Raw genomic sequence first — 24370 nt, forward strand, 5'->3', positions numbered from 1 at the left:
CTACTCTATATATCTGTTTGGTATTTATTACAATATTGTTTTTTAATGTAGGTAATGGTAAAAATAAACATTTTACTTTAAAATCATGCAATTTTGTTATTGTCATGTTACACTGTAACAAATGTTTCGATAGTGCAGCCCTCGACTTACATAAAAGTTTGCTTTTGGCCCTGAAAGTTGCTTAAATTTGACAAGCCAGCTAAACACTACACTTGACACAATTAGGCTTGGTGCAAAAAAGAAGTAAATACTAATGAAAACACAAAACAAAAACTGTTTTACTCGGCCTGGCAATGGTTGGCTTCCATTCATTACAGAATCAGGAAGTGAAGATAAAAAATCGTCAAAATCGTCATTACTGTCATCAAACAGTTCAAAACTTTGGTTCAGCTTTTCAGATTCTGTTGTGAATAAAAAAATGTAGTTTTCATTGTTGAATAGTCTAGAGCAGGTTGTGTGCAACCTGCAAACCACATGCATCCCACTAAACTATTTTGGTAAAAGCTGCATCTGTTAGTAACTTGTTTAAATACAAGCATGATTGGTGAACACACAGCCTCAAGGAGTGGCTTATGATCTAATCATGTTAATTGCATTTTAGTTATTAGTTATATACGTTGCACACTCCTGGTCTACAAAGTTTTGTGATACCTTCTCCACCGTGTGCTTCTTCATAAACAAGAGATCGCTTTGCATGCTCATTGGGTGGATCTGCCTGCAGAAAAACAATAAAACTCTGTTGTAACATTTTTTTGTTTTAATTTTAGTATCAAAGGCAGGTGGCAAGCTTTTCTCTATCTCAAGCTGCATCACAGGGTTTTATTTCACTAGTCATTGCCAGTGTGTCCACATTATCTGAATAAAGTCTAGAAACATACCAGTAATTTACAAAATTTTTTGACCGTCTAAACAAAAAGCCTTTTAGTCTAGATAAAGCCTAATATAGCATAGGAGATTTTATCAATACACAGGGCATACCTGGCAGTGCATATATTTGAACATATGTACATGACAGCACAAATTTACATCCTTACTACACCCCAGATCTAAGGTACCAGAAAATACACAAAAATGGCCACTACAAATAATTTCACCAAACTTCACAATTTGAGCAAAATTCTTAAATTTTATTTTACAAAACAGCACTCACATTGTTGGCTGATGCTTCATTACTATACAGGGTTCTCGTAACTTTTGAAGGTGTACTGGACAATTGAATGCGTGAAGATGCAGCTTTCCTCTTGTGAGAAGTTGACGGGGAAATCATGTCCCACGCTGACCTTAATGAATTATTGTGCTTGCACCTTATTACATCGTCACAAACGATGACCAAAACACGAGTCTTACACCGGTAACGATAACTGTCACTTGACCCTACTTCTTGGATTAGAAATCAAAACTGGCTTGTTTGCCAATTTTTAAAACTTTTGTGGGAAAGTCCCCAACTTAACTATTTTCACAACGTCACAATCAATCAATTTGCTTCAGCAGACGATTTATGACATATTTTTCTATGGTTTAAATTAGCGATGCACCTTATCCGCCTTAAACGGTTCGGGCCGAAACCGATTTAGGCCGAACCTAACATGCCTTTTTTAATCGATGTTTTGAACTAAACCTTGTGTGGACGATGCAAGTAATCTGGTTTATAACAATCAAAAATCACTTTTGCGGTGCGAACGCTTTGCTCAACTTCTAATATTCTGCAGAAAATGTAGCACGTATTTTTTACTCGCAACAGTTAGATAGTTTTTGGCAACATTTACAGTTTCGGTATAAATTTTATACAATAAATGAAATCAAAAACTTATACACAGTAACAGCAATTAAATACACAGCAACGTATTTAGCAAAACTTTTGATATTTTTACAGCACTCAAAACTTAACAGGTGGAAATATCAAATCGTGTTTTAATCGCTAAAAGGTCAGAATGTGTGGAAAATCTAAAATTAAATCTGAAATTGGTTAGACCAGCGGTTCTTAAACTGGGGTCCGCGATCCTTTAGGGGTCCGCGAGACAATTTTGGGGGACCGCGAAAACGTTGAGTAATTCTACAATCTTATTTGAAATTAGTTTGTGCCAACTGAATCGTTTGAGGACTTTTGGTCAATCGTGGTCAAATGCAGGATTTATATTTTTACGCGCTCCTTTAAAATATGTTGAGCAATGTGAAAATGTTTGTTTAGTTGCAGTACTGAAAACCTGTGTTTTTATGTAAATGGTGTATTTTGTATAAGTTCAAGTTCTGACGTTCGTGTTACACTTGACCGGGTTGCGTGAATTATGAGTCAATCATTGGCTTACGAAACATTTATCTTTTCCACTCGATTCAAACACATATATTCGCCGCTTGATGTCGCGAGAGATAAGTTACAGATTTTAAGCACGATATAAAGGGACGGCAGTTGACCGAATGGTCCAAGACAAAACCTTCAAAAAACACACAATAAGTATAAAAATATACGGGTATAATGAAACACACCGGGTTCCACATTCATTCTGAACCGTAAGAAACAGGCTGAAAGTAACAGAACTGAAAATATATAGGCCTAATATTAGCCCAAAAAATACAGGCGAATAGTGCGACAAATTTGCAACTATCCAAAAATAGACGGAAGTCAGTTACTACAAATGGACATAACCATTCCACCAAAAAAGTTAATTTACAGTTTTGAATCAAATTTTTGTTTGTTTTGATCATTTGTGACGTCGTATTTCATCGTAGGCTGAATCCGATTTGTCATCAGCACTCTGTCTATTATCATAGATATTAGTTGGATTACTGACGCTTGCAAATGGATCTTGGACTTCCACATGTTGAGATGATTGCAAAGTGTCGTAACTGACTTCATCCAATTGATTGTGATCGTATTTTTGAACACGTGATTGTTGTCCATTGTCGTGAACCTTTGTTGATTGTTTTGACTTTCTGACCTGAGCATAGACATCGCTGCTTCCCGCTTGTGGGCGTGCAACTTCGTCAACAATTATGTTTTCGTGTCGTGGTTCTCGGATTGCGTGGTAATGGTCGTCTTGATGACGTGAAGACGGTTGTATTGAATGGTTGGCGAAACTGTTTTCTTCGATTTGAGGAATGTTGTACGTTTCTTCGGGTTCAATCTCGTCACCTGTTTAAAAAAGGCATAGTTCACCAGAGAGTGGCTTTGTAACACACATGTCTTGTATTGAATCATTTGGCACTTCTAAACGGGATAATTTCAAAACTTATAATACTGTAATACTGGATATAAGAAGTAACACATGTTTTAGAAGTTTATACAGATTAGGAGAAATTAAGCATTGCGAGAGTTAATACGAACAAGTTACAGTAATTGTTATAAACAACTTCCATGTATTATTTTCCTACCCCTTGCGTTGTATTCAATCACTACTGCTTCGTTCACCGCTCTGTTTCTCCTGCGAAAATGTAAAGTTACTTCCTTATGTTAAGAAAATGGATTAAGACACAAGCGTGTTATATTGCTAAGAACATCCTGGGATTCACGTTTTGAAATTTTATCTCTAAAAGTTGCAGTTGATCAAAAAGAATATACAGAAACGTTAAAGTGGTTACCTTCTTTTCCTCCAAGACGTAACAAAGACAATGACGATGCAGATTATGACTAATATGACGCATCCGCCAACTGCTGAAGCAATGATGGCTGTGTTGGGTTTCGGTGAATCTGCAAGGTCAGGAAAGAAACATTGGAGCCCAATTGTTTTTATGTTGAAATTATTTTTAAAACCCAATCTTCACAACCAGACACTGCTCACCTGCCACCGTTTTCTCACAAATGTATCTCGCATTGTGATTTGTACATGGTACATCCCACCAACGATAAGACGTTGATTCTACGGGATATTTATGAAAACCCATTGTTATGCAATTATCATTTCCGCGGAGATTATTAGGTTGTCTTTGACCCCAAACCCTCGAAGGAAAAGAAACACCGCTTTCATCATTCCACTGAAACTTGGTTGTGTTTCCGATTCTCTTCGAGCCAATGTACAGCGAGAATGGCTTATCTGAATTTGACAAAAAATGAAAAACGTATTTTTTGCATGCTTCCAATGTATAAATACTAGTTTGAGAAAAAACAGGATCCTTTAACTCGAAAATAAGGATACATATAAAAATAATTATGCTTTTATCGTGGTTTTATCATGTCCAATATCGTCTAATGATAGCGAGAAAGGCTTATCTAGATTCAACAACTTGTACAATTTTTTATACATGCCCGCATCGAAAACGCACTGATTAATGTGAAAAATATGAAACGCCATTATCGTGGCCTATGTGAGATATTGATATTAGCTTATGATGGCATAAAACACGAAAACGAATATATCGTTTCTGATTAAGAAAAGATAATTGCATTTATGGTTAAACTTTCACTAAACAACATCAAACTATAGTTCACAATTATCACCTGTCAAGTTAATATATGTCTTCAAAAACTCAAAGATGGCCGTAGTTTTGACGTTAGCTACTTCAGCTTGCAAAGCAGAACATCCCGTCTCTGCTTCAGCATATGAAGTGACTGGAGTCATTTCGATGGAATATTGAAATCCATTGAAGTTATGCCAAGTTCGTCCTTCAGCAGAAACAGATAAACACAGCAGACACAACAAAAATAACAACGCCATGTTTGTTTAAAAAATCCTAGCTTCTTCAGAACAAACTGGACACATAATGCCTTCTAAAAACGCAACACATTATTACTAAGAATACACTGTTGCTGCCAGGCATAACGTATTAACAGAATTTTTAGCTCTTCCGGCAGTTTTCAGGTGTTAGCTAGAGAAACCGATTTTCACAAGCGAGGTTTCATGGAGTCGTGGAACATACATTCTCACACCAACACGATGAACGTTAAAACGGACGTTCTAATGCCGATAACTTATCGGTCGCTTTTGCACCATTGAGCCAAGTGTTATCACACGACCATTGGTGCGCACTGCGTTATTTCTATCGCCTTTTTTGTGTGTGTTTCGCCGCCCTTTTCGCTTTATAATAACTTGTGTTTGCAATGTATGTCATTACCCTGATGAAGGTGTTTCGTATGGGACATCGAAACGTTGGCATATTACAATAAAAAACTGCCGGAAGAGCTAAAAATTCTGTTAATACATTATTACTAAGTAAATGGTTTTGTGTTTGAAAACTTTACAAAACCTATGAAACGGATTTTTTCTCACGTTTTCTAGCAAATAACTAAACAATAAGTAGGCCTTGCTTGCAAATAATTTATTTGAGTTACAGATTGCTTTCTTTCAATACTTGCTTGTGCTGTGCGTAAAACCCTTACATAAATTCATGATACTACGAAGAACACAAACAACAGACTGGTGCTTTCTCCCTGCACACTTAAACTGAAACTAGGAAATTGTATAGAGATGACGTCAAGGCACTACTTTCCTTATCATCATGTGTAATGGCTTGATTGTTCGTAAAAGGATAGTGAAATCAAGTTTACAGCTTTATTCAATTCGTATTATGTCAAGCTGGTGCATTTTCTTTTCGGTCTTGAATTGTGGTTGCTATTTGGGAGTTTTAATTATCTTTCGAAGTAACAATTTTATCTATTGTGCGACATGGATATTAGAATTTTGATTTATTTTTCAGGTATGATCTAAATCTTGCAAATCGCCATGAAATCATGTTTGTTTGTTTTTTGGTAAAATTATTGTCCAACTAGCTCTTTGACTACAGTAAATAAAAAACAATCGACCAACTGACGCTTTTCCTCATGCACATGTACAATAACACGGAAGTTTCATTTGGATGACGTCATCCTTCTTTCACATCTTGTTATCACGTGGAGAGAATTGATTGCTTTTTGTCAAGAGTAAAATCGATTGTGTTATGCTTACCTATATGATCCTATATATATATCATCAAACCTGTATGTCGTGTAAGAATCGCAGAACGTGAACAAAAACGTTTAATACGTCCGTAACAACAACATACAAAAAAATTGTAACCCTACACGTATTTTAAATTCCAATTTTGGTTAAACAGCAAATTATTTTAGGTTCAAATACCAGAAAGAACATTCCGCTTCTGTTTATTCATCGAATATCTAAACTGGAAGTTATACGTTGAATGTCTCAAGTATGCATATTTACAATACTTTAAGCAGCTAGTATGCCAGGCTTTTGGTCAACCATGAGATCATTTGTTTCGGGGCTGTTAATTTTAACGGCGGGAAACAAACGCCTGCAAGCCCGCCACGTTTTGTGAATAGTTTACGTTATAAACCATGTCAGTTAATTAGGTCAATGCCCTATTGTGTTACAGATTGTGTTATTGATGCAAGTTGTTATCCGGTGGAAAATTGTACGGTGTTATTGATAAAAGTTTGTTACCTTCGAATGTTTTACCTCACCGTTTCAAAAACAAAATTTACAAACATATTTACATTTTAAACCTAAATGAAAGGCCATTTGTAGTAACATATGAACAAAGTTATAGCCAAAAAATGTAAACAGTGTCGGAATGTACTGTATCTAAAATTAATTAGGATCAAATGTTATGTAATCAGGACGTCGATCTTGGCTGACGCAATAGGGATTGACGTCATCAGTTTGTGATTGTGACGTGGTTGGCTGTACAGAGTTGTTGACATAGGTTGGTGGGTTGTTGTGTGTTTCTTCATTTAGTTGAGTTCCATCTGTATAAAACAATTTTGCAATTAATTGTATTTTATACCTGAATAAAAAAATGCGTTTACATGTAAGATGGAAAAACAAACTGATAGAGAAAAAGAAATAACGGTCGTAATGGGACTTATCTAAACATTTCTAAATAGGGACAAATTGTAAAATACACTTGATCAATTAAAAATATGCAATCAGGACCTTGTTCATGGTTGACGCAATATGGACTTATGTCATCAACTTGTTGCTGTTCCACTGAAACTTGTAAGGAATTGTTTGGTGGGTTTGTGTGTTTTTCTATGATCCGACGATTTTCAGCTTTTAAAAACAAACACAGTTTAAAAGCACTCCGACGAAAGAATGTCTCAATATAGTAACGTTTAACCAAAAACAAAAAGCGATTCATATTTGCATTTATTTCACGCAGGGGTTGTGCAACACTGATGGGCAAAAAACAATTACCAAAACTAGATCGCGGGCCACACCTTTACACAAATATGTTTTACTGTGTTCCGAACCAGCACATATTGTGTTAACAGCAACCAGTAAAATTTGCAAGCGAGTGTAACCGCATTGATGAAATAAAAAAATACTGCCCAAAAACTAAAAATGAATGATTGTTAGCACTGCATTGAAACAGTTTAGTGGGCTTTACTGTAACTCTGGTTTAAACAAAAGCACTCACTCATGTTAACGTATTCAGGTTCATCTGCATTTCTTGCTGACATCTCATTTCTACGAAACAAAAAATTCTGTATGTAATCACGTTAATTGAAAAACACGGGTGTTTTAATGAGCCAAACTCGGGAAATGTTGATTTTTGGTCTACAACTCACGTAACGCTCTCATTGCTTTCAGTTTGTACAACTTAAGAAGTAAGTCGGTTTGTCTGGGCTTGCGTTTTAATGCTATGATTGTACAAACATATGGAAACTTCATTCAGTTTTACTATATTAAGAAAATGGATGAAGACAAGCGTATTATATTAGCTAAGAACGTTCTGTATTCTAATCACGTTTTGAAATTTTATCTCCAAAAGTTGCAGTTGTTCAAAAAGAATATGCAGAAACGTTAAGTGGTTACCTTCTTTTCCTCCAAGATGTAACAAAGACAATGACGATGCAGATTATGACTAATATGACGCATCCGCCAACTGCTGAAGCAACGATGACTGTGTCGACTTTCGGTGGATCTGCAAAGTCTGAAAAGAAACATTCGAGCTCATGTTGAAATTATTCTTTAAACCCAATCTGCACAACCCAACAATGCTCACCTGCCACCGTTTTCTCACAAATATATCTCGCATTGTGATTTGTACATGGTACATCCCACCATCGATAAGATTTTAATTTTACGGGAAGTTTGTTCAAACCCATTGTTATGCAATTATCATTTCCGTGGAGATTATTAGGTTGTCTTTCACCCCAAACAGTCAATGGAACAGAAACATCGCTTCCATCATTCCACTGAAACTTGGATGTGTTTCCGATTCTCTTCGCACCAATGTAAAGTGAGAAAGGCTTTTCTAAGTTAAACAAAAAAGTAAAATGTTCTTTAAATGGTCCAATACTTACTTACGTACGTAGCATTGTGAGGAAACGAAATGCTTTTAAAATGTTGCACAAAACGACATTTCACCATGCAATAATTACCTGTCAAGTTTATATGCGACTTTAAAAACTCGGAGATTAACGTGGTTTTGACGTTAGCTACATTAGCTTGCAACGAAGTACATCCCATCTCTGCTTCAGCATATGAAGTGACTGGAGTCATTTCGATGGAATAATGAAATCCATTAAAGTTATGCCAAGTTCTTCCTTTTGAAGAAATAAATAAACACAAGATATATATCATAACAAAAACCTACTTTGCTTTCACGAAAATCTTGTTTACATAAAAAAAATAACAACTCTTTTTCAACCTGAGGCCATTTTGTGTAAAAGGCAACGTCCATTTAACTAAGACAAAAAGTTAAAATCTTGGGTGTGTGAAAGTTAAACTTATAAAGTGTAGTGAAGACGTTTTCAGTCTGTTTGGGAAAGTACATGCGTTTCTTTCACGAAGCAACGAAGACACGGAAATTATATTGACATGACGTCATGTCACTTTCGTTTCTTATATTTTGCATCAATCACGCTAACTGTGCGTGACAAGGTGGAAACCGCGTTTATATAGCTTTGCCCAGTGTTTGGAAATGCGTTTCCTTATTTTAAACAAAGTATTAACATTTCGAGAACAGTTGCTAATTTCACTTTAAGTCAATTTCTCTACTAACAGTGCAAATGTATTTTACACTTACCTTGTGTTGCATGGATAACTGGACCACGTTTGTAAATAATGGTTACAGTGGAAACGGTTAGACTGGTTAAATCTGTAGATGGTAACGATAATGTAGTGGAAAATTGTACGGTGTTATTGATAAAAGTTTGTGCCCTTCAAAAGACCTCACCATTTCAAAAACAAATAAAATTCACAAACATATTTACATTTTAAACCTGAATCAAAGGCCATTTGCAGTAACATATAAACAAAGCTATTGCCAAAAAATGAAAACAGTATCGCAATGTGCTATATCTAAAATTAATTAGGATCAATTGTTATGTAATCAGGACGTCGATCTTAACCCAATCTGTCTAAACCCAATCTGCACAACCAAACACTGCTCACCTGCAACAGTTTTCTCACAAATGTATCTCGCACTGTGATTTGTGCATGGTACATCCCACCAACGACAAGATGTTCGCTATTTTTGTGTGTGTGTTTTGCATTTTGTCGCTTTATAAGAATTTTGTTCTCCAAGTTACGTCATTATCCTGATGAAGGCGTCTTGTATAGGACGTCGAAACGTCGATTATTTATAATAAAAACTGCTGGATGAGCAATACTTTGTTAGACAAGATGTTAATTTTACGGGATATTTATAATAACCCATTGTTATGCAATTATCATTTCCTTGGAGATTATTAGGTTGTCTTTCTCCCCAAACACTCGAAGGAACAGAAACATCGCTTCCATCATTCCACTGAAACTTGGTTGTATTTTCTATTCTCTTCGCACCAATGTACAGCGAAAAGGGCTTATCTGGATTTAACAAAAAGTAAAACGTATTTTTTGCATGCTTCCGATGTATGAGTACTAGTTTGAGAAAAAACAGGATCCTTTAACTCGAAAATAAAGGTACATATAAAAATAATTATGCTATTATCGTGGTACATGTATGATGTCCAATATCGTCTAATGATAGCGAGAAAGGCTTATCTAGATTCAACAACTTGTACAATTTTTTACACATACCCGCATCGAAAACGCACTGATTAATGTGAAAAATATGAAACGTTATTATTGTGGATCGCCTATGTGAGATATTGATATTAGTTTATGATGGCATAAAAACGAAAACGAATATAGCGTTTCTGATTAAGAAAAGATAATTGAATTTATGGTTCAATTTTTACTAAACAACATCAAACTATAGTTCACAATTATCACCTGTCAAGTTAATATATGTCTTCAAAAACTCAAATATTGCCGTAGTTTTGACGTTTGCTACTTCAGCTTGCAAAGCAGAAGTTATGCCAAGTTCTTCCTTTTGAAAAAAATAGCACAAGATATATATCACAGCAAAAACCTCCATGTTTCACGAAAATCTTGTTTACATAAAAAGTAACAACACTTTTACAGCCCATAGCAATCTTGCGTAAAAGGCAACGTCCATTTAACTAAGACACAAAGTTTAATCTTGAAGACGTTTCCATTCTGTTCAGGAAATTACATGCTTTTCTTTAACGCAGCAACGAAGACACGGAAATTATTGGCATGACGTCATGTAACTTTCGTTTCTTATATTTTGCATCAATCACGCTAACTGTGCGTGAAAAGATGAAAACCGCGTTTATACAGCTTTGCTCTGTGTTTGGAAATGCGTGTCCGTATTTTAAACAAAGTAATAACATTTCGAGAACAGTTGCTAATTTCACTTTAAGTCAATTTCTCTACTGAAAGTGCAAATGTATTTTATACTTACCTTGTGTTGCATGGATAACTGGACCACGTTTGGAAATAATGGTTATAGTGGAAACGGTTAGACTGGTTAAATCTGTAGATGGTAACGATAAAGTAGTGGTTGGTTTGGTGGATCGTAACACAGTTCGGGTGGTTGACTTTGTTTCTGGTAAAAAAACGATTAATGCTGTATGTTCGTTAGATGTGGTTTGGGAGACGGCAAAAAAAACGGTTAATGCTGTATGTTCGTTCAACGGTTAATGCTTTATGTTCGGTAAATGTGGTTCGTTTGGGAGACGGCAACACCGTTGAGACGGTGGTTGATGTCAATATGGTCGTGGCTGCAACAAAACAAATTACTATGATACTTTTTGCACATTTGAAAGACATGTTATTTGTAGTTTAACTGTGGCCTGTTATAAAGTCATATTTCAAGGAACTAGTTAATACTTTTTTGTAGCGATAGATAGATCGAAACAGTGTGCACTGTCTCCATCTTATGATCTATTGGCTTCATGTTTTGTGACTAGTTGTAGGTTTTGAAACATTTTATTAAATATTTTTTGGGTGTGAATTAAACATAAACATTTCCGTTTGAATGAGATATTGATAGTGTTTTTCAAGTGACAGTTACACAATTAAAATCAAATAATTAATGTCTTTATGTTTACGGAGATAAGAACTGTCGTTATAAAGTCCCTTCCGTCATTTAAAGTCAGACAGCGGACTGTGTAATTCTAATTATTAAGTACTATATTTTTTACGTCACCTATTACAACCGGGTTATGCCTACCTGCATTTTTTTCACAAATGTATCTCGCGCTGTGTCTTGTACATCGTACTTCATAAAATTTGTAAGATATTATTCGAATCAGGTTATCATGATGACCCATGGTCATACATCGATCGTAGACGTTATTTGATTGTCCTTTTTTCCACATACTCCTTGGCACTGCAACTTCACTTCCATCATTCCATTGAAATCTCCCGTTGTCTTTTAGTATTCTCGCACCGATATAAAGCGAATTAGGGAAATCTGATGAAAGCAAAACAAGTGACGAGTTGTCTATGGGGTATTTGCTACCTCTGTAATAATAAAGTATGAATTTTGTGTCCTTGTATTATCGGTGCGTCAAAACTATCCGTTGTTTTCATACGAAATTTTTCATTTACAAATTAAGGCACGTTTGGCTATGGGTAAAAACTACCATTTGAGTTACAGTTTGCTAACCAAACACAAGCTTTCATTTTAGAGGCATGAAACAATCAAATAAATTATCACCTGTCAAGTTGATATATGTTTTCAAAAAGTTAAAAATGGCCTCATTTTTGACGTTAGCTACATTAGCTTGCAGCAGGGAACAATTCCCCTCTGCTTCAGCATACGAATTGACTGGAGTCATTTCGATGGAATATTGAGATCCATTGAAGTTATGCCAAGTTCGTCCTTTAGCAGAAACAGATAGGCACAGTAGACACAACAAAAATAACAACGTCATGTTTGTTTAAATCATCCCAGCGTCTTCAGAACAAACTGCACACATAATGTTTTTCAAAAACGCAACACATTCTTAACTAAGTAAATGGTTTTGTGTTTGAAAACTTTACAAAACCTATGAAACGGAGTTTTTCTCACGTTTCCTAGCAAATAACTACACCCTAAGTAGGCTTTGCTTGCAAATAATATTATATGAGTTAAAAATTGCTTTCTTTCAATACTTGCTTGTGTTGTGCGCAAAACCCTTACATGCCTGATACTAAAAAGAACACAAGCAATGGACTGGCTGCTTTCTCCATGCACACGTCAAGAGATGACGTCAATGCACTTCCTTCCTTAGTATCAAGTGAAATGGTTTGATTGTTCGTGAAAGGAAAGTGAAATCAAGTTAACAACTTTATTCAATTTGTTTAATGTCGAGCTGGTGCATTTTTGTTTCGGTCTTGTGGTTGCTATTGTGGTTGCTATTTGGGCGCTTTGATTATTTCTCGAAGTAACAATATTATCTATTGTGCGACATGGATATTACAATTTTGAATTATTTTTAAGGTATGATCTAAGTCTTGCAAAATTGCCATGAAATCATGTATGTTTTTCGCCCACTAGCTGTTTGACTGCATAAAAAAGCATAAACCAACTGACGCTTTTCCTCATGCGCATAAACAATAACATGGAAGTTTTATTGGGATGACGTCATCTTGCTTTCACATCTTGTCATCACGTGGAGAGAATTAATTGCTTTTTGGCAAGAGTAAAATCGATTTTGTTATGCTTACCTATATCATATTATATATACCAGCAAACCTGTATGTCGTGTAAGAATCGCAGAATGAAACAAAAACTTTTAATACGTCCGTAACAACAACATGTATACAAGTAAACTTCAATTATTGCACATATTTTAAATTCCAATTATAGTTAAAAAGCAAATGATTTTAGGTTCAAATACCAAAAATAACGTTTCGCTTCTGTTTATAATTGAAATATCTAAAATAGCAGTTATACGCTGAATATCTCAGGTATATTTACCATAATACCGACACCTTGCTTAAATGCGAAAGCTTTGAAAGCAGTTTCTGACATCTGGCTTGTGCCGATTGTGTTTATTATTGTTTGTTTGTTTGTTTGTTACTTTGTTGTATTGATGCTGGCCGCTAACACGAATTTATACTCTCATGATGTACAACACTTCGAACAGTTAATATGCCAATTAAGATATTGACCAACCATGAGATCAATTAGATCGGGGCTATTAATTTCAACGGCGGGAAACAAACGCCTGCATGCCCGCCACTTTTAGTGTGCTGGGAATAGCTTACGTTTTTTAATAGGCCGATGTCCAATGCTGTTACAGAATGACATATTCAAGTTGTTATAGTTGTTGTGATCTAGTGGATATTTGTGCGGTGTTATTGATAAAAGTTGGTTTCTATGCTACCTTCAACCGTTCAAAAAACAAACAAAATTTACGATCATATTTACATTTTAAACTGGAAGAAAAGGCCATTTGCAGTAACATATAAACAAAGCTATTGCCAAAAAATGTAAACAGTGTCGCAATGTGCTGTATCTAAAATTAATTAGGATCAATTGTTATGTAATCAGGAAGTCGATCTTGGCTGACGCAATAGGGATTGACGTCATCAGTTTGTGATTGTGACGTGGATGGTTGTACGGAGTTGTTGACATATGTTGGTGGGTTGTTGTGTGTTTCTTCATTTAGTTGAATTACATCTGTTTGAAACAATTTTGCAATCAATAGTATTTTATACCTGAATAAAAACATTGCGTTTACATGTAAGATGGAAAAACAAACTGACAGAGAAAAAGAAATAATTGTCGTAGTGGGACTGATCTAAACATTTCTAAATAGAGACAGAATATAAAATACACAAGAATTAAAAATATGCAATCAGGACCTAGTTCATGTTTGACGCAATAAGGACTGATGTCATCTACTTGTTGCTGTTCCACTAAAACTTGTACGGAACTGTTTGGTGGGCTCGTGTGTTTTTCTATGATCCGACGATTTCCAGCTTTTAAAAACAAACACAGTTTAAACAAAACCGACGAGTCTCAGTATAGTAACGTTTAACCAAAATCAAAAATTGATTCATATTTACATTGATTTTAAGCAGGGGTTGTGCAACCTTCAACACTGATGGGCAAAGTACAATTACCAAAATATGTTCGCGGCTACAAGATTACATTTGCTTTACTCTGTCCCTTACCAGCGCACGGACATGTGGTGTTAACAGCAACCAGTAATATTTGCAAGTGAGTCCAATTGCATGGTTGAGTCGCAGAATTAATCCAGACGCAATAGCCCGGTAAGAAAAAATACTGAATTGTTGTAGGGACCACTTTAGAAGATGTTAAGTGGACACACTTCATTTGAAATCAAAACGTATCCGAGGATCACTTCATTAAATAGGCGCATTAGACCCGCGGGGCGAACCTGTTTTGCACACCTCCAATATGGAAAGATTTAGCAACTTGGTTTTGTTTTCGTTTTACATGACTGTGTAATTCCTGTTTTATCAAAAGCACTCACTCATGTTAACGTATTCAGGTTCGTCTGCATTTCTCGCTGACATCTCATTTCTACAAAATAAATAGATTCAATTTTAATCAAGGTAATTAATAAACACATTTTTTTAATTAGCCAAACTCTATCATTGCTCATTTTGGTCTGCAACACACGTATCAATTTTACAACTTGAAAAATACGTTGTTCTGTCTGAGCTTTAATTTTAAGGCTGAACTAAGATTGTACTTCAAACATATGGAAATTTTAATCAATTTGATTTAAGCTCACCATTTGCGCATCATGGTCGGTTTGCAGTCGTACAATTCACGCTTACCTCTTTTTACGTTTCCACCAAGTCATAATGACTATGCAGATGAAAACCAAGCTTCCGCATATTGTTGAAGATATGATGGTGGTTTTCATGTTATCCGTTGCTCCAACTGTTGAACCTAAGTTCGTTTTTCACAATGAAAATTATGTCCTTTTTGAAATACAAAAGTTTTATTATTTTCGGGAGCAAAAAAGTATTTTCATTAAAAGTTATTTGCAGGTTAAAAATCTGTGAATTGGTTTTGTGAACTTAGTGTTAAGAGGAACTAGCCTAAAAACCTGTCATTGTTAAAACTGGTAAGTATTAAAACTTTCGGAAGAAATATAACTTGACCCTGTTAAGCATTTTGTCAATGACGCTTCCTCGTCTGCAAAAGTTTATGAACAATGTCTTATTATAAGTTGGGAACCCTTAGTTTAAAATCTCGACAAGGTTAATATGCCAGTTTATCGAAGTCTTAGACCATGCGAAAAAACGAAAAAAACACATCTTTTTTGTAAATGGAAAGTATACGTTTCTCTCACGGAATGTTTATAATGATCTCTTTATCTACCAAACAACATAAGTGACATGATCCAATACATTGCATTGTTTACGAGTTTAACATTCTGGATTTCTCTACATTAAACGTCACCTGAAAGTGTGTTGTGGATTACAAGATCTGACTCGGTGGTTGGGACTAACTCCGTGATTCGAATAATTGCCTTGGGTGTGGTGGTTGGTTTGGTTGTGGTGGTTGGTTTGGTTGTGGTGGTTGGTTTGGGTGTGCTGGTTGTTGTAGTGGTTCGTTTAGGCGTGGTGGTAGTTGGAGTGGTTGGTTTGGGGGTGGTGACTTTAGTGGTTGATTTGGATGTTGTGGCTTTAGTGGTTGGTTTGGGGGTGGTGACTTCAGTGGTTGGTTTGGGGGTGGTGACTTTAGTGGTTGGTGTGGATGTGGTGACTTTAGTAGTTGGTTTGGATGTGTCCCCGGAAGTAGTTCTTGTTTTCATGGTGGTTTCTGAAACTGGAGTCATTTCGATGGAATATTGAAATCCATTGTAGTTATGCCAAGTTCGCCCGTCAGCAGAAACAGATAAACACAATATAAACAACAAAACTAACCACTTCATCATTGTTTAAGCGCCAAAAAGCTACGATTTTTTATATCTCTGAATGCATAAACACCCTTATTGGCAATTTATATTTCCTTGAGTACTACTTGATATTATTCGAGAAAAACACAGTAAACTGAAAACATAAATCATAACTGCACGGAAAGTTAATACGTCTAACTGCTTGAAAGTGAGTGATTGAAACATTTACGACAAAACGTTTTTCTAAACAATCTTCCAGAAAGGGGTTTATTTTGAGTGAGATATGTAATTCAAAAAACAAATCCTAACTACGTCTCGATAGAACGTTGTTTGTCTCATAAAATATTTTTTGCTGCATTTTGTTCTAAGTTCAGCCTGACTAAAACTACTTTATAGTGCAATGAAAACAAACGACCTAATGACGGAGTTCCTCATTCAGAGAAACTATAGAAACTATAAGAAATTTCTATTGATATGACATCATGTTACTTTCACTTCATATCATCACGTGGAGAGAAATTAATGTTTTTTTCCTGATATCTACATACTTTCTTTGAATCTACTCGCACTAATGTAAATAAATGTAGGGGGTCTAAAAATAGCGAAGCAGCAATTAATTAAAAAAATTTTTTTTTTTAAAAATTTATTAAAAAAAACTATTCGTTTTAAACGGGAAATGATTTAAGGTTTTAATCTCAGCACAAACGTTTTACGTTGAATGTCCCGTTGAATGGCAAGTAATCCTTATTTACAACAATACTGACACCTAGCCGTCAGAATAAAGTTATGAAAGCAGCTTATTGGTACCAACTCGCTTGGCAACAATAATGTATCAATGTAAACCTGTCGGTGTCTAAAATGCCAAACGCCGACATCGTGACTGATCATATTTTAAATCAACTAAACAGATGTTACAATCTACGCAATATCAAAAACTTCTGCCAAACTGATCACTACTTAAATAACTTTATAATGGTTTCCTATTCGATTTAGACACCTAGCTACTTTGTTAGCTTTTAACACTTCCATACTTAACACTCCCATAATAAAATGGCCACACAAGTACTAGAGATGCATCACACAATGCTAAGTTGGGAACGCCTTGGTCAGGAAGCTGACTGCAATCGAATTTCTGCAACTTTCGAAAACTGACGGGTAATTAAGAATGCAACATACGTAACAATGAAAAGAGTTCATTGAACTATAAATAGCTCGCGCCTTGTATTCATCACTGTTGGGAAAGTATAACGAAAGTGAAAGGAATGACAAGAGATTGTTTGGTGCAAACAAAGCATGGAGCTAATAAAAAAATAGTCGTTTTGATGTGACTGTCTTTAACAACCAAATTAAAAACACTTAAATATTAATCACATATATTTTAAAATCTATGTTTCGTCTCGTTTGAAAAACTGACCTTGTGATTTTTCAGAAACCTTTTTGAATAAACTGGATCCACTTATTATGAAATAATTTACTCATATTTTTCACCCGAACGACAACTCGAAACAATAAAAGCAACAAATACTGCATGGATGTATTAAACGTAACCTCCTGAGCAAATTGGACTTTCCAACAAATTAACGTATAAAACGTGTTCAGTTTTTGTGCTTCCTAAAGAAATTTCTTGATTCTGCGCAACGTTGAAACGTTATGGAGCGCAAAAATGTGGAGGACACGCTTGGTGGAGGCTGAACGCACTGCAGTACAGTGCAATATAAAGCGTTATGTGACTTGAGCTTACAAGAAAAGCTTTGTGATCAATTGTACACAAACACAACCGGTTGGTGTGGAGCTACGGTGGTTGGACAAGTTGATGGGCATAAAACTATCTATCTGTGTCTTATTGCGCGAAACACTGCTGATGAATAACTGTTCATTGTTCTATTTTCGGAAAAGGTTTCGGAAATATTGCAGATCAGTAATATATATTAAAAAACACTAAAAGATTAACAAACAACATGTTGGGTTTGCCTTCTAGCTACTTATGTGACAATTTACTGATAAAACTAAAATTTAAAATTGAATTAAATGTGAAATTAATGGCACTGTGGAATATTTGCTTCGAATTGTCCATACTGTGGTTGCAAAATAATCAAAAAAGTAACATTTTTTTAATAATGTGTATGTCATTACCCGTTAGCTCCCACTTGTGTCAAAAATATTTACTGGAGCTACTGTGGCAAAATAGTTCCTTTAAAAACTTGCTTGGATTTATATGCCAATTTATACTAGCTAGGTGTTTACCATATACGTTGTATGATCTGCATGTAACTTAACAAACCAAGTTGCAATCGTTGACAAAGCAATATTCGGTTTTTATTCGGAGCTTTAACATCAAGTTACACCATATAACTGACAGTGGATTTTTTAGTTAAACATAATGATTAGCCTCGGTGAGAGGTATGTTTGGTGATGAGACATTCTGACGACTGGTAGAAAAAAAAATATAGTAAAAAACTGATTACACACTTAGGAAAGCAATTCAAATATTTTTTTCTTTCTTTCATCGTTTTTGAAACAAAATACGCACTCATATCGACGTAGGCACTTGCTTTTTGGATTCTGATGTTTTAATTCTGTAAAGTAAATTTACGTTTTATTGTAGTAATAGTATTTTTGATAGCAAACGTTTCTGCAATACGGTAACACACTTATTTGATTAGGTTTAATGTACGGATGCGAATCAGGCATGGCAAGCGTCGGAAAGTTGAAAATAGGTTTTCAAAAGTCTTGCACCTTTTTTGGCGTTTTTTTTGCAAAGTCACAATTACAATGACGATGCTAATTACAACGCTGATGACGCAACTACATTTAGTCATCACAATCACAATGGTCTTGAAAACTTTAATTCTCATCTGTCTAATAAAGGAAAGCATTTTTGCACAAATGATGAAAGCACGGCATGTCTTGAATCTAGGACGAGTTTCATCCATTTCAACACAATTTCTTTTCCGTCTCGTTGTCAGGTTTCCTTTAATCCGCAATAAAGAATTTGGTTCAATTTTGCTTTGACTATTCCATTAAAACTATTCAGTACCGTTTAATCTCGTGAAACCGATGTAAAAAGAAAAAACCAAACCGAAAAAACGTTTTATTAAACCATCAAACGCCTCTAGTACTGAACGAAGGTTTTGCCACAAAGAGTCCAATTTTTGCGCATGTGTAAACTGCTTTCTCTGATTAAAACACAAAACTAAAAATCTTTCAAGGTGGTTCAAATAGCAATTAAACCGCCTGAAAACAGACTGTCACAAACTGCTGCCACACACGAGAGTTTTCTCAACAAACGTTCAAAAAAAGCAGGTCTCAAACTTTCAACAACGAAGCAAGCGGGACCTGACATGTGTTCAAAACCAGTGGTGGGATTCAGCCGGTTCGCATCGGTTCTATAGAACCTTATAACGGAATTTTATGAGATGAGCGAACTGGTTAACATTACCAATAGACTTTTTGTAACAAAACCGACTGAAAAATATGACTTTTGTGATTTCTGACAAAAAAATTGAATTCCTCCACTGTTCAAAACTAAGTAGTAATGTATCAAAGCCGAAAAACAACGCCTGTGGCAAACATTATCGCAAAACTAAACCAGAAGTATCGGAACAATTGTGAGTGGCAGATAAGTTTCAGGAGGTCTCCTTAAATATAAATGTTTTACACAACAACAATCCAATGACAACACACTAATTTGTTTAAACAGTTATACTCGTTTATTAACACGTTATAAGCGCGTCAATACACATGTGTAATTAAGCTGGGGCAGAACGCAACACACCATGATTCCGCCATAGAGCCATTTATTTGCTAGGTGTTGGAGGTATCATTGCTTTGCATTTTCGATCTGATGTTGCTGGTAGAATGTGAGACTGGTGTTGCTAGCAGAACTCGGCGTAATAATTTCGTAATAACAGAAACAAATACATCTGACATACATTTGACAGAAATTTGACAGGGAACGTTTTTCCATCGCGTGCAGAAATCAAGACGCAAAATTGTGTAATGTGTCATTTGTAATTTACAGAAAAGTAGCTCGATTTTGGACCTCAGCAAACAGTATGAAATAAAACAACGCAAAACATGTATGGATTCGTAGAGTTATTTTGACCAAAATGAAACACTGTAAAGCTGTAACTTACATGTGCATTATTTGATGTAAGCATCGATTTGATCGATTTGATTTTTAAACAATTTTGTTACACAACACCAAAGTGACCAATTGTTTATTAGCTTATTTCAAAAAAGTTCTGTAACCGTTTTGTTTTGCGATTCTGTTTAAATTAGGAGATGTAGGTGACACAATATTTTGAAAACGTTGACCATCGTTTTAGACCTTGTGAGTAGCAAAGCTCCGATGACCATGAACTGCCAAAACAAAAACAAAACTTGAATCTTTCCGAAATGTAAACTTGTAAGTCTGAAATCTTTTTCCTTTATGTCAAAATGATAGAATTGTTTTTAAATTTCCTTCAGTAACGTTTTGTATTGTTTACAGATATACCAAGTAAGGATTTGTCAATTTTCGTTGTTTCGCAGAGAGTAAGCCGATAAAGTAAGCTAAACTTGCGGTTTATAATTTTTATGTGTTTGCTACGTTTACTTTTTTCTCATTACACAAAAATAATTCTGAAACTTGGTATTGTGGTTTAATTGTTAATCAACGCACTTACCTGTACAAGTGTTCCCTGTAAATCCCGTCAAAATTTTGCTCCTAGAAGTATTTGTTAATTAATGTTTGTGTTTCGGCCATGAAAGCAGTTTATGATGTACAAACAGATTTCACAAATCAACCTCAAACATTTGGACTTATACAAACAATTTCAACTCCGCTAAAACGGGCATATAACGCCATGCAGTTTTGCTTTCGGATTAAGCTAAAAGTTCCTTACCTGCGTCTACGTTTCTGAGCGGTTACAACCACAATAACTTTGCATGTGATCATGATAATAAAGGCAGTGCACGCTGCTGCTGTAAGCATGACCACAATCCTGTGAACTTTTTCACCCGCGGTTGAACCTTTAAACAAATTGCGCACATCACCAATTTTTATTCAAAACATGGATTTGGGGTAAACGGGTTAGGCCATACGGATTCTTACGTACCTTGTATTACTTCAGCGGTTGGTTTGATAGTGGTTAGTTTGGCGTATGATAACAGGCTGCTAGGGATTGATTTGTTAGCAGTAAGTTTAGTGGATGTTAAGATTGGGGTAGGGGTTGACTTAACAGGGGTAAGTTTGGTGGATGGTAATTTAATGGTAGTAGTTGGTTTAATAGTGAGTAGTTTGGTGGATGTTAAGATGGTGGTAGTAGTTGGTTTATTAGTGGGTAGTTTGGTGCACGGATGCTTCCTGGTAGTAATTGTTTTGATAGTGGTTGGTTTGGTGCACGGGTGCATGCTGGTAGTAGTAGGTTTGATGGTGGTTGGTTTGGTGGTTCGATGCATGCTGGTAGTAGTTGGTTTGATGGATGTTTGTATGATGGTAGAGGTTGTAGTGGGTAGTTTGGCTGTAGCTGTAACGTAAAAATGGTTAACTCGGTTGATTTAAAACGAAAACACCAATCTGTAAAAACACTGTGTCCAAACTGTTTGCATGGAAAGCAAACTTAATTTTTAAGTGGTCGTATTTTCACTGAATTACTTTTGAGCCTACATTTTAATGTCACAAAATCTTATGTAAGTCTGAAGTATGTTATTACCTATACGACATTCCTGTCATTTGTCTTTTTTAAGTAAATAAGGTTTTCTCACCTGGATTACCCTTTTGGCAAATGTATCCTGCAGCGTGCGTTCTGCAACTCATATCAAACCATGTATACCGGGCATGTTCTGGAGGAAGAAGTGTTCTAAAAGAGAAGAGGATTTGAGACTTCCAACTAAAGAAAGCATCTCACCCATCAAAGTAGAAGGTTTCCTCCCGCCCATAGGAGCTAGGACGCATGTTTGAATGACGGACTACACGTCTTTGTCTAGAAATAGCAAACGATTGAAGCAACATTTCTTTGATTGCTTTTTAGTTATTTTCTTCCGGTGGGCGTTCAAGAAATCAACTGCGCTGCGGTAGCTTGGTCTAATGCTGGCACAACGTAGTAGAACTTAACCAAGTATTGCTCATCTATTCGAACTTAGTTTCGTCTTTAAAGCAAACTGAACGTCTACTTGCTGTAGCCAAACACATGGCTGTGTCATCCAGAGCGTTGGGAGCTTGATGGAAACAGTGTGTTCCGATTCCATGATTAATAAAGTTCGTTTTAAAGCCGCCGGATCAATCAACAGTGAAACGGATGCTACGATTCAACAGCAGTGTCATACCCTTATAACGCTGTAACGACCAATCAAGACAAACAAACAAACGCACGCTTGTGAACGTTATTTATCATGCTTATGTAATAAGAATGAAAACAACCATGACAATTACAGTTATTGTTTCGACGGTAGAATAGAGTTATATTTCACCAATCAAACCTACTATAAACAAAGCCTTAGGTGGTTAGGTTTTATTAGATTAAGTTTTCAAGTCGGTGTGTAGAGTTTTTGAAAAACTCTTAATCTTCTGGCGTTAGTTTCTAAATAAAATGAAAGCAACAGCTATTACGGAAAAAAACTCCATGTATTCCACCTTGGGCTCTTGGATGATGTCATAAAGGTTGTTGACGTCATCGTTTTTGTTGTGACGTGGTCGGTTGAATAGAGCGATTCGTCAGGGTGAATGGAATGTTTTGAGATGGGACATTCTGACGATTTCCAGCTGGAAACAACAAACAAATTTTAAACAAAAGTAATAACATACTCGGGGACAATTCATATACTTTGTTTTTTGTCTTTCTTATCATTTTAGAAACAAAATACTCACTCATATCGACTTAAGCACTTTCTTCTTGAAATCTTACTGATATTTTATTTCTGTTAAATAAATATAAGTTTTAGTATAGAAATAGTTTTTATAATACTAACTTAATACACAGTTTTTCTGCAATACGGTAACACGTTTTGCTATTTGATTAGGTTTATTTTTATAGGTTAAAACCGTCGGAAAAAGGGTTGTCAAAAAACCCGTCCCTGGTGATTTTTAAACTCACGTTTCATAACTTAACAACAAAATCCGGGTGTATCCAAGACAACGTTAGAATCGCATTTAAATCTTATTTGTTACAAAAACTGTTTAACCTTTCAAATTAGTTGAAACGAATGTATTCCAACATTAGTTTGTTTATGACACAGGCCTAAAAAGTTTGAAAAATGCTGCTTTACATACAGGTTGTATACCTTCTATTGCGTTTTTGCAATGTCACAATTACAATGACGATGCAAATTACAATGCTGATGACGCAACTGCATGAAGTCACGACAATCACATAGTTGTCCTGTCAGCTGTCATTCCAGCTGTTGAACCTAAAGAGAAGTTTTAATCAAAGAGAATAATTTTATTCTCATGAACAGTGTTTCAATGAATACTTTTTACCTGGCAATGAAAAAGGTATTTCGTTTTTACCCTGTAATGAGACCACTGTAGTGTAGGTTGCAATTATTGAGGTAATGGACTTTTTGATTGCTGTTACTGATTCTGTTGCTGAAAAGTAACCTGAGAAATGAACACTTTATTAAAAAAATAGTTGAGACCAATGACAAGCAAGAGTTTAACATAAATAAATAGTAAAAATATTACTGATTTAAAGGGACAAAAACATTTAATCATTCCTAAAAATTTCAGGGTAAACACAGTTCTAATTCTATTCGAATCTGATAAAATATATCTTACTTGCAGAATCCGATTTCCGTTGCACAATAAATCGGGCCAGATGCCGTTAGCACAGTATGTCTTTGAATCTAAACGCGTTTCATCAAATTCAGCACAATTTTCTTTTCCGTCTTTATTGTCTGGCTCCCCTTAAAGCCACAATGAAGAATTTGGTTCATATATGCATCCATCATATCACTGAAACTGTTCAGTGCCGTTTATTCCCGTTGCATCGATGTAAAAGGAAGAAAACAAACCTAAACATCTTAGTTGCAAAGCCTGATTAAACCACCTACACACACTTGTAAACCGCAAAATCAAAATCTTTTAAGCTGGTCAAAATATTAAGTAACCGCTACAAACGTAAACACATGTTAAGAAGTGCTGCCGAACACTAGCGTTTTGTAAATGAACGTGGGAAGGGCGCTTGCCCCAGCCAAGTGACTGTTTGGGAAAGTAATGGGCAGCAGAGTTTGATATGATAATTGCCAAAGGAAGCAACTACGGTTAACTTGAGTAAACTGTTTGTGCGAACACAG

General features: G+C 35.6%; 2 protein-coding genes and 1 long non-coding RNA gene across 3 annotated transcripts in view; all 3 read right to left on the bottom strand.

Annotated features, from left to right (window-relative positions):
* LOC145225198 (F-box DNA helicase 1-like) overlaps positions 1–1446 on the bottom strand; it is a 30868-nt gene extending 29422 nt beyond the window's left edge. Inside the window, exons 1-3 of the mRNA XM_080091881.1 lie at positions 1151–1446; positions 652–715; positions 283–401 (exon numbers count right to left, since the gene is read on the bottom strand). Coding sequence (XP_079948007.1) covers positions 283–401; positions 652–715; positions 1151–1267 — 300 coding nt within the window. The 5' untranslated portion in view covers positions 1268–1446. The remainder of the gene's footprint in view (positions 1–282; positions 402–651; positions 716–1150) is intronic.
* Positions 1447–2048: 602 nt separating this feature from the next.
* LOC145224933 (uncharacterized) lies at positions 2049–5127 on the bottom strand. The gene is made up of 5 exons (XM_080091569.1): positions 4433–5127; positions 3777–4028; positions 3577–3685; positions 3370–3419; positions 2049–3130 (listed from the first exon to the last, which is right to left on the bottom strand). Exons 1-5 carry the CDS (start codon positions 4647–4649, stop codon positions 2700–2702), a joined length of 1059 nt encoding a protein of 352 aa, XP_079947695.1. The 5' UTR covers positions 4650–5127; the 3' UTR covers positions 2049–2699.
* A 9032-nt stretch (positions 5128–14159) lies between these two features.
* Positions 14160–15067, bottom strand: LOC145222403 (uncharacterized). The gene is made up of 3 exons (XR_013859326.1): positions 15027–15067; positions 14717–14766; positions 14160–14198 (listed from the first exon to the last, which is right to left on the bottom strand). It is a non-coding gene; the product is annotated as an uncharacterized LOC145222403 (long non-coding RNA).
* Between the last annotated feature and the right edge of the window lie 9303 nt (positions 15068–24370).

This window comes from Phallusia mammillata, chromosome 4, assembly GCF_965637545.1.
Source record: "Phallusia mammillata chromosome 4, kaPhaMamm4.hap1.1, whole genome shotgun sequence".
Taxonomy (NCBI): domain Eukaryota; kingdom Metazoa; phylum Chordata; class Ascidiacea; order Phlebobranchia; family Ascidiidae; genus Phallusia; species Phallusia mammillata.

Bases quoted from the DNA above. Each gene is read 5' to 3' on its own strand.
- LOC145224933 (XM_080091569.1), bottom strand. From the start codon at position 4,649: ATGGCGTTGTTATTTTTGTTGTGTCTGCTGTGTTTATCTGTTTCTGCT. The intron at 4,029-4,432 runs GTGATAATTGTG...TGTCAAATTCAG, and splicing joins GACATATATTAACTTGACAG to ATAAGCCATTCTCGCTGTAC. The intron at 3,131-3,369 runs GTAGGAAAATAA...TTTTTTAAACAG, and splicing joins GATTGAATACAACGCAAGGG to GTGACGAGATTGAACCCGAA.